Genomic DNA, 12,595 nt, shown 5'->3' with positions numbered 1-12,595 from the left:
TTTTTTTTTCGTACAGAAGTAATTTGCCCCCTGCAGCTCTTCTCTAGGTGTTTACACTGCTTTAGATGTTTTCTGGGTTATCGTTTTTTTTGACCAACCTGAGGAGTTGCTAACACTCTCTTGGAGTAATTTTGGCCAGTCTACCACTTTTGGGTTCCATTTTGGTCTTCCTTTGTTGATAATAGCTCTCCCTGTGGTTTGCTGGATTCCCACAGCCTTAGAAATGTCTTTGTAACTCTCTCCACAACATGAGTGCCAGTCAGAGAGGAGAAACCTAAGCTTCAGAACCGCTGCTTTCTTCTGGGCCAGCGCTTTATCTAACACACAGGGTTCTGGGTCTTATAATAGAAAGTCAGTATTCCTACCGGGGGGGCTGTGAGCCAAATCAGAAGGTCAGATGGAACAAGTCTTCACTTAATATCAGTGTTAGCTTTCAGCTCCATGCCAAGTCCCCCTTGTAGAACCCAGCAATGCCCCGCAGCTACTTGTGGGTGCTTGTTTGTCAGTATGTGAGGTGTCGTTTAGTGACTGACCTGAGATTATGTGCTTATCAGTTAGATTAGCTTCTTTTGCCACTGATCTGACCTGCACGTCTGCTTCGCAGTGCCACAGACCCGCAGCAAACTGCTGGAGGAGCCCGCGTGTGTGAATCTGTGGGATGTTTTGCAGTTGTACCACATTACACTTGCTCTAGTTGTTTAGATCGCAACACATGGGTTATTTCGGGAAGATTAACTTCATGTGACATCTGTGTGGGTATGTTTCCATACGCGCTACGTTTTCAATCGTACGTTTGTAGGCTGCAAACTGTGCTCCCTTTGAACTTTTCCCCTCAATCAAGTCACGGTAACTAATCAAGTGAATGCGGACCTAATCTGTGTTTGTTCATTTGCTTGAAAACATTTTTGTGAGTAAACTACTGCTACTACAAAGTGCTGCACAGATGAAATCAATGAACATTCGAAATATGGAAAAGCCATAAGAAAAAAAAAAGACAATAAAATCAAACACATTTGCTCAAGATTTAGATTAAATGTATGATTAGAGAAGAAAACAAAATGTATCTTTATTCTTTCACAAAATCCACATATTTCAACCGCACACACGTTTCTTTTGAGATTCTAAGTGAATAACTGTGAAGAAGAAGAAAATCCAGATAAATAAGTCCTCAGAAATCACCTAATTACTAAACAAAGTTCACAACATTAGTGCCAGAAAGCCTAACTCTGAACACACAGTGTCCATGGTGATACATGGCAGTGGCAGCATCATGTTGTGGAGATGCTTTCCTTCCACAGGGACAGGAAAACCAGTCTGAGCTGATGGAAACATGGACGAAGCTAAATACGTGGCAACCCTGCAAGAAAACACTGTAGAGGTACCAAGAGGCTATTAAAATGAGTGACTGTAACATGACAAAATATTGCACAGTACTCTGGGTACGATTATGTTTGCGAGACACGCTCTTCAGACGCGGCGCGCAATGAAACAGTTAATCGTGCCGAAGGGTGAGTGATGTCTGGCTGCAAAAGCTGCAGCTTTAAGAGGTTTTTCCTGTAAGACACACATGAGGTTTACATCTCAGTTTCCATCATGTTTGATCCATGACTGCCTGCTGTAATCATGTTATAATCTTGAAATCCTTCCAAATCCCTGGAAATCTGCTCTATGGTCCTGCAAGCACTCTCACACACAACCCGTCCTGGTAGATATGAACCAGCATCTACACTTCTCACCACTTAAATTCCTCCATTTTTGAGCGCTCTCTCGATTTTAGTGTCATGAATATCTGCTCTCACAACAACTTCCTGTTTGAAAAGTTATGTCAATATATGCAGCAATCGTATGTTTATAGGCTGCAACTGTGCTCCCTTTAAATTTTTAATATATAGCGTTGGAAAAAATGAAGAGCTCACTGCACCTTTGAAAACCTGTTATTCCACCAAATATTGATTCCTGAACTCTTCCCGAGTTAGAACATTAGTGTTGTTGTTTCTAAATGAATATGAACTTGTTTTCTTTGCGTTATTTGAGGTCTGAAAGTGCTGCATCTTTTTCGTTATTTTGACCATTTCTCATTTTCTGCAAATAAATACAAAATTTTTGCTTGGAATTTCAGAGACATGTCAGAAATTCATGGAATAAAGAAAAACAATGTTCTTTTTACTCAAACATGTAGGTAGCTGTGAAAAGTAAATTCAGACAAACTGACCACTTTAAATGGTCTCTTAATTTTTCATGAGCTGCATAAATATGCAGATCTTTAAAGAGCAACAGTGTAAAACCACATCCATTCACTCTACACAATGTTGGGTTTTGTTTTTTTGGCTTCGGTTCTTGCAGCTATTAGGTCTGCATGTAAGGAAGAGAAATAGTTCTGAAGCTTCCTGTAGGCTTATATTGAGTTTGCAGTCTGTCACTGAGCAGGCCCTTAGTCACCATGGCACTGCATTACTGTTGCTATGGTTTCCTTATCTGCAGGATGTGGTTCAACCAGACCTGCCATATTTAGTCTGCTTCTCAGCAAGCAAGCCTGCTGCTGCTGGATGCACTTAGCATCCCTTGTTTTTTTCACTGTGAACAATGAAGCGGCTCTGTTGTGTAAATCTTTACTTTTGCACTTCTAGCACAACATTAACATAATTAACATCATGTACAATTACATAGAGGGGAGTGGTAAACCAGAAATTAGACTTCTTTATCTTTGAAATTACAAAATATTGAACAAAATAATGCTGACGAACCTCACTGAGCCTACATTCTTGTTTTGTTTATATAATCCGCTTATAGTTCCAGATACGAGATCTGCAGGATTAAATACTCTGAGATTATTATTGTCTCTCTTTAAGGCTTTATCACAGTTTGGTCTGAACCTGCCAGTCTTCGGTCCTTCACAGATTGGAACAGTCCACATGGAAATCTGACTTTCTTGGTAGAAACATTATCTTATGTGGAATTAAAAAAAATAAAAAAAAATCCCAAACACTTTATATCATATAATGAGACTTTCTTTGTAGTAAAAAAATATACTGAACACAGATTTGAGCAAGAATTACATAACTTTGTAAGAAACCCCTCAAATATCCATCAGTCTGCTTGGGTAGAACCTTGGATATTTATGTGGAATGTTAAAATGTCTCTTTAAGTCTTAATCCATCTTAGAACCGTAAACAGAACACAGTATATTTTTATTTAGACAAGGAAAAGTGAGACTTTAGTAGTTTGTGTTTCTTCCTGTTCAGAGTAAAGGAAAGCACAGACACATTCACAGAAACCAGAGAAGGATTCATCAGAATAACGGATTACTGGGTAAAAACATGATCATAAAAATAAACATCTTTATTTAAAATGTTTGCACAGCCTTGCTGGTTCAACGTCTTAGTGCAGTTCAGGACAAGGTTGGGAATGAAGTTGATCAGCCAAGGAGACTAAAGTCGTACTCGTCAGCCGAGTCCTGCAGCAAGGACAGCGGAGTCCGAGTCCCGAGGGAAAACACTTCAACACTTGGAAAGCAGTGAAGGTTCTGTTAGGATCCTGGAAGCTCATTTAGTGATTTCCTTTGTCCAAAGAGCTTCAGCAGAGACATTAGACATTGCAATAATTAATGGAAAGAGGCGCCTTACTTTATCTTGCTCTAAATCTATACATTATAAACAACTGATTTGAATCTTTGCCTCCTATTTAAATTATTGCTGAACATGGCTTTATGGCAGGAGGGAATAAAATGGAGTACCGGAGAGGAGAAACTGGATAAATAACAACGAAATGAAATTCTTTGCAAAATAAGGAGACCGTCAACTGGTGAATCATGAATCACAGTTTTCAGTTTAAGATCCAACTCTTCAGCGGACGTGGACAGTTTCCAACCCTGACACTAATGATGCACTTACCAAGAAAAATCAATAACGGTTTTCAAAGTTTTAATCATTTCCCTTAACGATGTTCTGGTCGTCTGGAGGCTCTGGGATTTGTACGGCAGCAGTAAACATGCAAGGAATAAATCAAATTCATGAAGTGAGTTCACTTCATGAATTTGTGTGAACTAAATAAGTTTGACACCTCAGACTTAGTGAACCTTCCAAAGGCTTTCAATTTATCTTAAGTCTCAAGTCAGGAGCTTTTTGTTTTTAACTCATTAAAGAAGTCATCAAGTCATTATTTTGTTGTACAGCCATTAAAGTTGTGCAGCTTCACTTTGGGAAGTTTTTAGACCATTAAATGTACACAATACTGATTATAGACAGCTAATAATTTAAACTCTTCTATTTTATCCTTTGCTAATTAGTCCACTGGTTTAATTATGCTCTTTGAACATTTCCATATTTTCTTATATTACAATCTCAAACTAAAACAAGTGGAGCATGACTAAGAAGTGGTTAAATAAATAAACTGGTGCATTACTTTTCACCACACTACATTGCCCCTGTGTGACCTTTTAAGGTCTCCTGATTAGCAAATAAATCACATGTGTGTGTAAATTATTCTTAGCATAAGCGGTTTATTTGTGCTGACCACAAAGTTTTGCTAGAGAACATCAGTGAAGAAAAACATCATAACGACGATCAGGGAGCACAGTGGACAGGTCGGGGATAAATCAGGGTTAGCTTATAGAACAATAAAGATATGAACATCTCACAGAGCACTGGACAATCCAATTTAAAATGAAAGGAGTGCAGGACGGCTAAACCTTTGAAAATGAGGCTGTCCGGCTGGACTAACAGCCAGGGAATAGCAGCATTTATCGCAGAAGCAGGAGGCACAAATTGTAGTGTCTGTGTTTTCAAAGCTGAGCATGCCTCAGAAAACGAACAACGGTACTTACAGCAAATATGTACATAGTACATGTACATACACGGCTATTCAGATTTTATTTTACCTCATAATTATACATGGCTTTGAAGTGGTCCATCACATTCTAATAAAAGATTTTGAAATAATAGGTTATAAAGTGACAAAATGAAAAAAGGGTGGGAATACTTCATTTTGCTATTATTACTTAAAGGCTTGACCGTCTGCAACATGTTTTGTGCCTTGTTATGATGACGCTGGAGAGGTTGAAATAATGTAAGGGCTCAAATGTTGTTTTTTTTAAAAGGAAATGTCATGAGTGGGCTTCTCTAAACATCTTATGTAAGACATGACAAACGAGGAACCCCCTTCTCTTTCATACTTCTGTTTTTTTTTTTCACTCCATTGATTTGCATTAAATGTCTGCAAGCCATTCTAGGAGCTGCTCGGATTTGTTTTCAGTCAAATAAAAACAAAATAATTGAAGGGGGAGCCTTCTTAGACAGGACCCAAATGGCTATAACAAGATCATGCACGTTGTGTTGTGGGTGGGAGTAACTCACGCATGCGTATCAAACCCTCTCCTCCAGCCAGGCGCTAAGTGGAAAACAAAGAGTGAGCAGCGGCTAGGAAATACGGTCAATAGCTTTATTATTATTATTATTATTATTATTATTATTATTATTATTGATGAAAGAGATAGATTTGAAACATTCAACAATCTTTACCGCATGTCGTGTAAAATAGGAGAAGACTTCAAATCTCGAGGCTGTAAGTGAGTGAATCGGCTTTGTTGTTATAGAATCCACAGGTTCTGATCTTTGATTCGTTCTTCTTCTTTTCTTTAGAAGAAAAGACTTTTGTGGACGGATCTGGACTGAGGTGACTGCATTAGTGGGCGAGGAAACTGTTGCATCACTCCAGCTTGCTTTCGCACACCCCGGACCTGCTCATTCCATCCAAGTGCCGGGGATGATGACATTTCCTGTCTCCGTGTAGATGAGGAATTGCGAACCGAGAAGCTGTAAATTCATAGAGGGACTCGTAAAACCGCTAAAAAAAAGAAAAGGAAAGAAAAGAAAAGAAAAATCACTTCCCCGCACTTCTGCAGAGCGTCACTTGACTTGTCGCCTCGCGTCGCTTCTTTCAGCAGGTGGGTTTTCACTCGTGGGGCAGAGGGAAGTTCCCTGCGCTCGGGGCGGCCGAGGAGAGGCGCTGTCTGTGGTCCTGAACTCGCATATCCCACCCAGGAGTTGGCCTTGAAGACAACTTCAAAACAGAGCTGGAGTTGCAGCAGCGGTTGTCCCACCAGCAGCTCCTCATAGGGCTGAATATGCTAACTCTGCACCGAGTTCAGCAGCAAACGTTGCTTCTGTTGTTGTTCGTCGGTAAGTATTGCATCTTGAGGTTGGCTCATACATTGTCTGGTTTAAATTATCAACGTTCAATGCTGTGTGTTTGGCCGTGGCGCATTCACGGTTGTGAACATTGGCGTTTTCCAGAGCTTTCCGTTCGTTTCATAAAATGGGTAAACTGGAGGAAAGAAAGCGATGTTAGGCTGTGTCCTCTTATTTCCTTCTCGTCTCCTTCTCTGTCCTCTTGTTTGTTTCTCTCCGCCCACATAATGTTTTTTTTTTTTTAATAAAATAAAAAAGGATGAGATAAAATCAATGTTGTCACTGTCTGCCCAGGGCAAGACTCTGGTTATATAACAGCAGTGGGCCTAACACAGTCACATAGACATTTTGTGACATTATAAGCAACTAGAAAGCATCCTTTGACAAAAGAAAACATATACAGTTTTATGAATATACAACTGTCTGTTACCTTTATCTTCAGCCTTGAGAGGACACTTAAGTATGAATACAACTAATTTTGACCACTTGACTCTTTTCTTTATTTATGGAAAATAGTCCACTAAAAAAAAAAAAAAAATCATAATTTGAAGTCTGATGTCATTACCGGGCAGAGCAAGACTAACAATGTCTGCTGTACCATTAGTGTTTTTCAGTAGTGCACATTTTTACATACATCTGTTGATAGAAGGCCTAAACAATAGGAGCCACAAACGAGGGAGTGAAGGAGTTTTGTTTCTAGAGCTGCTGGCTGCAGACTCCAAGTCTATGCATTTATAACCACTGCATCATTTGCCTTTTTTACTCAGTTCCCTCTCCACCTTATTCAATTAACTGAAATGCAATTATATTCCAGCCTTTTCCTTCCTCACTTTGCTCACAGTATGATGAAAACCCCTTCAAATGCTTCCCATAGTTTCTGTGATCTTTACCAATATTGCAAAACCAAGAAAACTTAGGAACCACAATATTTTCTTTGTCGATCTTTTATAACACAGAACTGTAAGCTTAAGTTTATGCCTGTGTTTATGTAAAATCAAATACAGAGTGAATACATGTTCAAGATTCATTAAACACTTTCTTGAAAGTCGACAAATTTTACATATGGAAGTATGAGTCAATTGTGGACATGAATGTGTGAAATATTGCTTCTTTTTTTAGTCCACCTGAGCAGGCCAGTATGTGTCGATGTGGCGTCCGACACCGAAGCAGTGCTAGGAAGCTCCATGAAGCTGACATGCATCTCCTGTTTGAAGAGGGAGGAACTCAAACCAAACACAAATGTGAATTGGTATTTCACGTCAAGTGAAAACAACACATATGACAGGATTCATGTATGTTTCCAGAACAGTGTTGTGTACGACCCATGCTTTTGAGTTCTGTGCTTGATCGGTTTAGACTGTAAATGTTAAATTTATTTATTTATTTATTTTTTTACCTAGATTTTTGAAAGTAACAAAGGAGACTCACAAAGCCTGGATGGACCCTTTAAAGACCGTCTGATCTGGAATGGTAGCAAAGACCTGCAAGACGTCTCCCTTTTGATCCTACATGTCACAGAGAGCGACCGTGGTATTTACGAGTGCCACGTTAATCGCACGTTTGAGTTTGGAACCTATACACCATATACAGTGACGAAGAAGAACATCACACTGACCGTGAAAGAGAAAGGTACGGTTGTGTCCATTATTTTGTGTGTAAATACAGCAGAAACCAGATATTCAACTCACTGTGTGAAAAGACACCCATTTTTTTTTGTCTCAGTTAGTGATGTAGCATTACACCGCCATTAAAAAACAAGCAGAAAAAGAACAACCAATCACTCACCCTAGAAGACAGCGTTGCCTATAGCAACCAGGGACAACCATACTTCCTCAGTAAGATGGCAATTTCTTTCACTCCCAGTACCTGACTGAATCACTCTTAAGATACTCTTAAGACTTCTTGGCAATAATTTTTGGGCTAAGATAGAAGCTCCCTGAGGGATCTGAAAATCCTTCTGCATACAGGCTCTGGTGTTTTGCTGAAAGCTGCTAAGCAGTTAAATGTTTTATTTTATTTTATTTTATTTTAGAGCTGCCTGAATCAACACTGCACTGTTTAGATGCAAAACTGCTGGCCTCTGTGCACCTAGCCCTGTCTCTGTGCTCTGCCTCCTCTTCATGTGATTTTAAAATGTTTATCATGCCAGCATGACTTGCTTTGTAATTATAAACCCAACTTTTTGTCTCTGCTAAGTGATGCATTACTGTGAAAGCACTCTGCCACTAACAGTACCTCTTCCCTTTCCCCACTCTTCTCTATGTTGTGACTGGTTTTAAAAAAAAATAATAATAACAACTGTGTTTTGTTTTGTCTGCCTTTATTTTTTTTTCCATTAAAGCTTTCTTCTGTTGTCTGTGAAGGCCTTAATTCAAACCAGCTACTTTGCTATCTGTTTAAAACTGGGTAATGTATTATGCTTCCTGGATGTTTGGCCTGCTGAATGTTTCATCTTCCACCTCAGTCGAATATACAAATCAACGTGTATATTTGGAAGTTCCTAAATCTGTTGCATTTCTTTAGATTTTCATTTTTACTGCCTGCATTTGGTAGAACTTTTAATAAGATGCATATACACGCAGAATGCTGCAGTCAGATTTCTTTCTGCACAAATATCAAAAATCTTCCTTCATATTTCATACAACAGCGGTGTCGAGTTCCAGAAAGCCTTTTCTGCAGCAACCATTATGCAATATGTTCTGATAATGATTTTCATGGTAACAAAGTGGAAACGCTTGCCTTCAGTGGATCTGTGCTTTCTCATCTAATGGATCATATTACAAAAACAGCCAAATCAAGTTGGACAAACACAGTTCTTCTGAGAAGGTTTTCTGGAATTTGGTACAAACAAACAGGTTCACAGTGGCTCAAAAATGTTAAGCTTTTATATACAATTTCCAGACGTCAGTTTGTTGTTCCCAAGACATTTTGGTTCCCAAAGTCCAGTTTCATGTTTAAATCATCTGTTAAGGTTCTCCTCCAAACGAAGTCTAATTGTGATTGATGGTTGACGTTCAGTGCTTCGCAAAAGCATTTCTGCTTCTTTTATATCATTAAAACTGTCAGTGCATCAATGCATTTTATTAGGGTTTGGTGTCATGGACCAACAAAACAATTCACAAACAGTTAAGTAGAAGGAAAGTAATACACAGTTTGCACACTTCCAGCTGAAATATTGAAAGTGTTGTAAATATTTGTTTTATATCTATTCTCAACTTTCCTGCTTGTCAAAAAAAAAAAAAAAAAAAGATAAATGTTCCCATGGGATGATAAGGCTATGCCATGTTTTGCCATGGGAACGCGCTGTTCAAGGTGATGTGTGAGGTTAGTTTTCCATCATCTCCTGTTTGGCTTCAACATGCCTTGTGACAAAACTTTAAACTGGGTGAATGGCGTATTTTCTTCTCGGAAGGCTTTGTTGTTTTTTCCACTTTAGAGATCAGATTTGGATGGTTTATGGCTAATAAAGGCTTCCTGGCAGATTCTCCCACCTGAGCTGTGAATCAGCTTAGAGGATTAGGGCTGAGGAAGCAGGTCAAACTTTTCAGTGTTTTATAAATAATACCAAAAAAAAGTTGAAAACAATTTTTTCTCAGATCAGAATTATGCACAATGTTCTGATGGTCGATTACATGAAAACCCAAAAATACATTGAATTTTGTGGTCATATGTGAAACGGCTTAAGGGGTATAAATACCTTTGCGAAGCACTTCAGGCTCCAATGACTTTTTAATTTCTTATCTTTTACTACAGCTTAGTGAAGAACTTTAGAAAATATAAACAAATAGAATAGTGAAAACACTCTTTCTTATGGATTTAAAGATAATAAATGACAAGAGTAAGCAGAAACTTTCTTCATTTGATGCTATAATTGTTTTCAAACAACAACAAAAAAGAAATGTTTGAGCCAAGAACCACTGTGAGTTTGCACCTCCATTTTATATCATACACAAAGGTACCCTGTGGAGCTTTCACAGTTCAATAGGCAGGTTTGCTCTCTGCCTGCATGTAACTTTGTGAAATCTCTGCAAGGCACCTTTCCTTTCACATTTTTAGATTCTAATATCATCACTCAGTACTTATGCCCATCATATTTACCTGTATATTGTTAGACTTATCTAAAACATAATGCATCCTAAAAGCATGAACTTATAAGAGGAATGTTTTTTTTAACAGTACTTACTGTAATTGGTAATCAGACAGAATGTCATTACTCCTAAATGTAAAAAAAAAAAAAAGTTTTTAGTAGATTAACAGAAAGTGGGATTTTTCATGTTGTTAACAAAATGTATGTTGCATGGAAACCATCATGTTTTGGGTTTTTCGTGTATAGAGACTAATAAAATATATATATTTTTGAATAAACCAAAATGCAAATCAAGACAGAATGCACTGTTCCAGGCTAAGCCATAAAAGTTAAGTGAAAAATTTCAGAGTAAGAAAACATAAACACGGTTTGTTGTGCAACAAAGTTGTGTGTGTGTGTGTGTGTGTGTAGCTCAGCCGTTCAAGGCTGCCAGCCTTTCCTGGTAAGTGTAGATTTCTTCATTGAATATCATCCAATGGTTAGTTTGCAAGTGTTTCTGAAAATGTGCTGATGGCACGAAAATGTGCTGACAAGCAGTCCTCTTCTAGTGCATTCATTTCTGTGGCCATTAGCCTGGAAAACATCTGGAAACTGTTTCCAATAAATTCAGTTTTTTGTTTTTTTTTTCTTTTTTTGGGATTTTGCTGTCAGACCGGGTTGCATTTGGCAGCAGAATATTTAGTGGGAAATTTAGTTTCATCGAGCCGAGTTGCTGCAAAGAACGTCGAGACAGCAGGTTTAGATCATTTTGTCATTATCAGTAGGGGCTAGTGGAATATGAAAACAACCTTTACTATTACCTCCACTTTACTAAATGAATAATTGATGTTTTATGCTCTTCCCACTGCCTCTTTAAAATGACAAACACCTTCATTTCTCAATCACTTTCTAATTAGCACCAAGCTAAAAGATCCAATGTGTAAAATGCTCTATGTTAATAGCAGTGTTAACAAGAAAAGCATAAATAAAAATACAAAACAAGGACTAAACATGAATAGGTAATACTTAAAGTGAACTTTTTATTTAGTCAAATAAGTATCCTGCTGATATCTTGTCCTCTTCGTCATAAACTTTGCGAGATTTTGTGCGAGCCGTGTTCAACGAACTCAGGACATTTCCTCAGAGCTGCAGCAGAGTCTGTTTTGTTATTCTTCACAAAAAATGGTGCAGAAAATGAATGTGTGCTAAATAAAGCATGTGCCTATCTGCTGTTTGTGCTCCGCAGCCTCCAATGACACCACCGCAATCTACTCTGAGATCATGATGTATGTCCTGCTGGTGTTCTTGACCTTGTGGCTGCTGGTGGAAATGGTCTACTGCTACAAGAAGATCTCGAAATCTGATGAGCAAGTGCAGGACACGGCGTGAGTTTCGCATGTTTCCATGCGCTCAGATCAATGCGAGCTGACGAGAAACACTGATGTGTCCTGATGTGCAATCTGCTTAATAGCAAATCAAATTGATCTAATCTGAAAAGGATGTTTTGCACCTGTGGATCCTTGAATCTCGTATTCTTACTCTGTGCTCATATTACAATTCCAGACATCAATGGCTGAGATTTAGCAGGCTGTCAGACAGAGAGCCAGACTGAAAAGGTCAGACTAACAGACAGATATGGGAATAATTGAAAATTGAGTATGTTCCCTGCTCTGGTTTTTAACCCTCTTACATCTTTAATCTGTTTTTATTTATTTTTTCTCCACGGAAGCCAGCCAGACAGACACACCTGAATTATTGCAAGCTCTGCTGACTGTTCGTCTTTGGAGCAACCTTTTAACATCCAAGCTGGATTTTCAGCTCCATCGTAAACTGGCTTTTTGTGTCACCTTGTCTCAAAGCCACCTATGTAGTCAGCTCCCACTGGATTTCCACAACATTGACTCTGCCAGCCTGTGTCTGTTGACAGCTTTTTCTTTCTTCTTTTGAAAATCATGAGTCATATTGAGTCACATTCTGAAAAGTAGCAGATAATACACAGCACCATGGTTGATTCACCATTCTTGCAATGTGAATAGAGTCCTGCAGCTGCAAAATAAAATGCGGTGTGTTCTAAAGATTCCTTATTTCATGGGGGAGGAAATGTGCAATGCAATCGCAGACTCTGTGAAAACGGTGGCAAATATCTTATGTCACTGTTTGTACCTTTGGTTAAATGTCATATAATGTCTACAATTTCCCTGAGGGTAAATCCCAAAGGGATGAATAAAGTTTCTATCTATCTATAGGTTCTTTAAAAAAAAAAAAAAAAAAAAAAAAGTTAAAACCAAAAAGGTTTAGGGCCCCCAAAAAAAAAAAAAAAAAAATTTTTTCTTTTTTTTTCCGA

General features: G+C 38.4%; 1 protein-coding gene and 1 long non-coding RNA gene across 4 annotated transcripts; one reads left to right on the top strand and one right to left on the bottom strand.

Moving 5' to 3' along the window:
• Nucleotides 1–5,082: 5,082 nt before the first annotated feature.
• LOC106943431 (uncharacterized) lies at nucleotides 5,083–5,570 on the bottom strand. The gene is made up of 2 exons (XR_001423913.1): nucleotides 5,517–5,570; nucleotides 5,083–5,385 (listed from the first exon to the last, which is right to left on the bottom strand). It is a non-coding gene; the product is annotated as an uncharacterized LOC106943431 (long non-coding RNA).
• Nucleotides 5,449–12,510, top strand: LOC106943430 (sodium channel subunit beta-3-like). 3 transcript variants are annotated; one of them, XM_015026741.1, is made up of 7 exons: nucleotides 5,449–5,563; nucleotides 5,637–5,941; nucleotides 6,039–6,176; nucleotides 7,305–7,477; nucleotides 7,586–7,814; nucleotides 8,527–8,591; nucleotides 11,498–11,586. In XM_015026741.1, the coding sequence occupies exons 2-6, from the start codon at nucleotides 5,788–5,790 to the stop codon at nucleotides 8,544–8,546; spliced, it is 714 nt and encodes a 237-aa protein (XP_014882227.1). In that variant the 5' UTR covers nucleotides 5,449–5,563; nucleotides 5,637–5,787; the 3' UTR covers nucleotides 8,547–8,591; nucleotides 11,498–11,586. The 3 variants fall into 3 exon arrangements, with proteins under 3 accessions (XP_014882227.1, XP_014882226.1, XP_014882225.1); XM_015026740.1 differs by lacking the exon at nucleotides 11,498–11,586 and having other exon boundaries at nucleotides 8,527–9,845; XM_015026739.1 differs by lacking the exon at nucleotides 8,527–8,591 and having other exon boundaries at nucleotides 5,451–5,563; nucleotides 11,498–12,510.
• The last annotated feature ends 85 nt before the right edge of the window (nucleotides 12,511–12,595 follow it).

This window comes from Poecilia latipinna, unplaced genomic scaffold (genome assembly GCF_001443285.1).
Source record: "Poecilia latipinna isolate Pla-1442-1.1 unplaced genomic scaffold, P_latipinna-1.0 Scaffold5298, whole genome shotgun sequence".
NCBI classification, from domain to species: Eukaryota; Metazoa; Chordata; class Actinopteri; order Cyprinodontiformes; family Poeciliidae; genus Poecilia; species Poecilia latipinna.
This window is presented reverse-complemented; position numbering and strand designations above follow the sequence as displayed.

Bases quoted from the DNA above. Each gene is read 5' to 3' on its own strand.
- LOC106943430 (XM_015026739.1), top strand. From the start codon at position 5,788: ATGAGGAATTGCGAACCGAGAAGCTGTAAATTCATAGAGGGACTCGTA. The intron at 6,177-7,304 runs GTAAGTATTGCA...TTCTTTTTTTAG, and splicing joins GCTTCTGTTGTTGTTCGTCG to TCCACCTGAGCAGGCCAGTA. The intron at 7,815-11,497 runs GTACGGTTGTGT...TGTGCTCCGCAG, and splicing joins ACTGACCGTGAAAGAGAAAG to CCTCCAATGACACCACCGCA.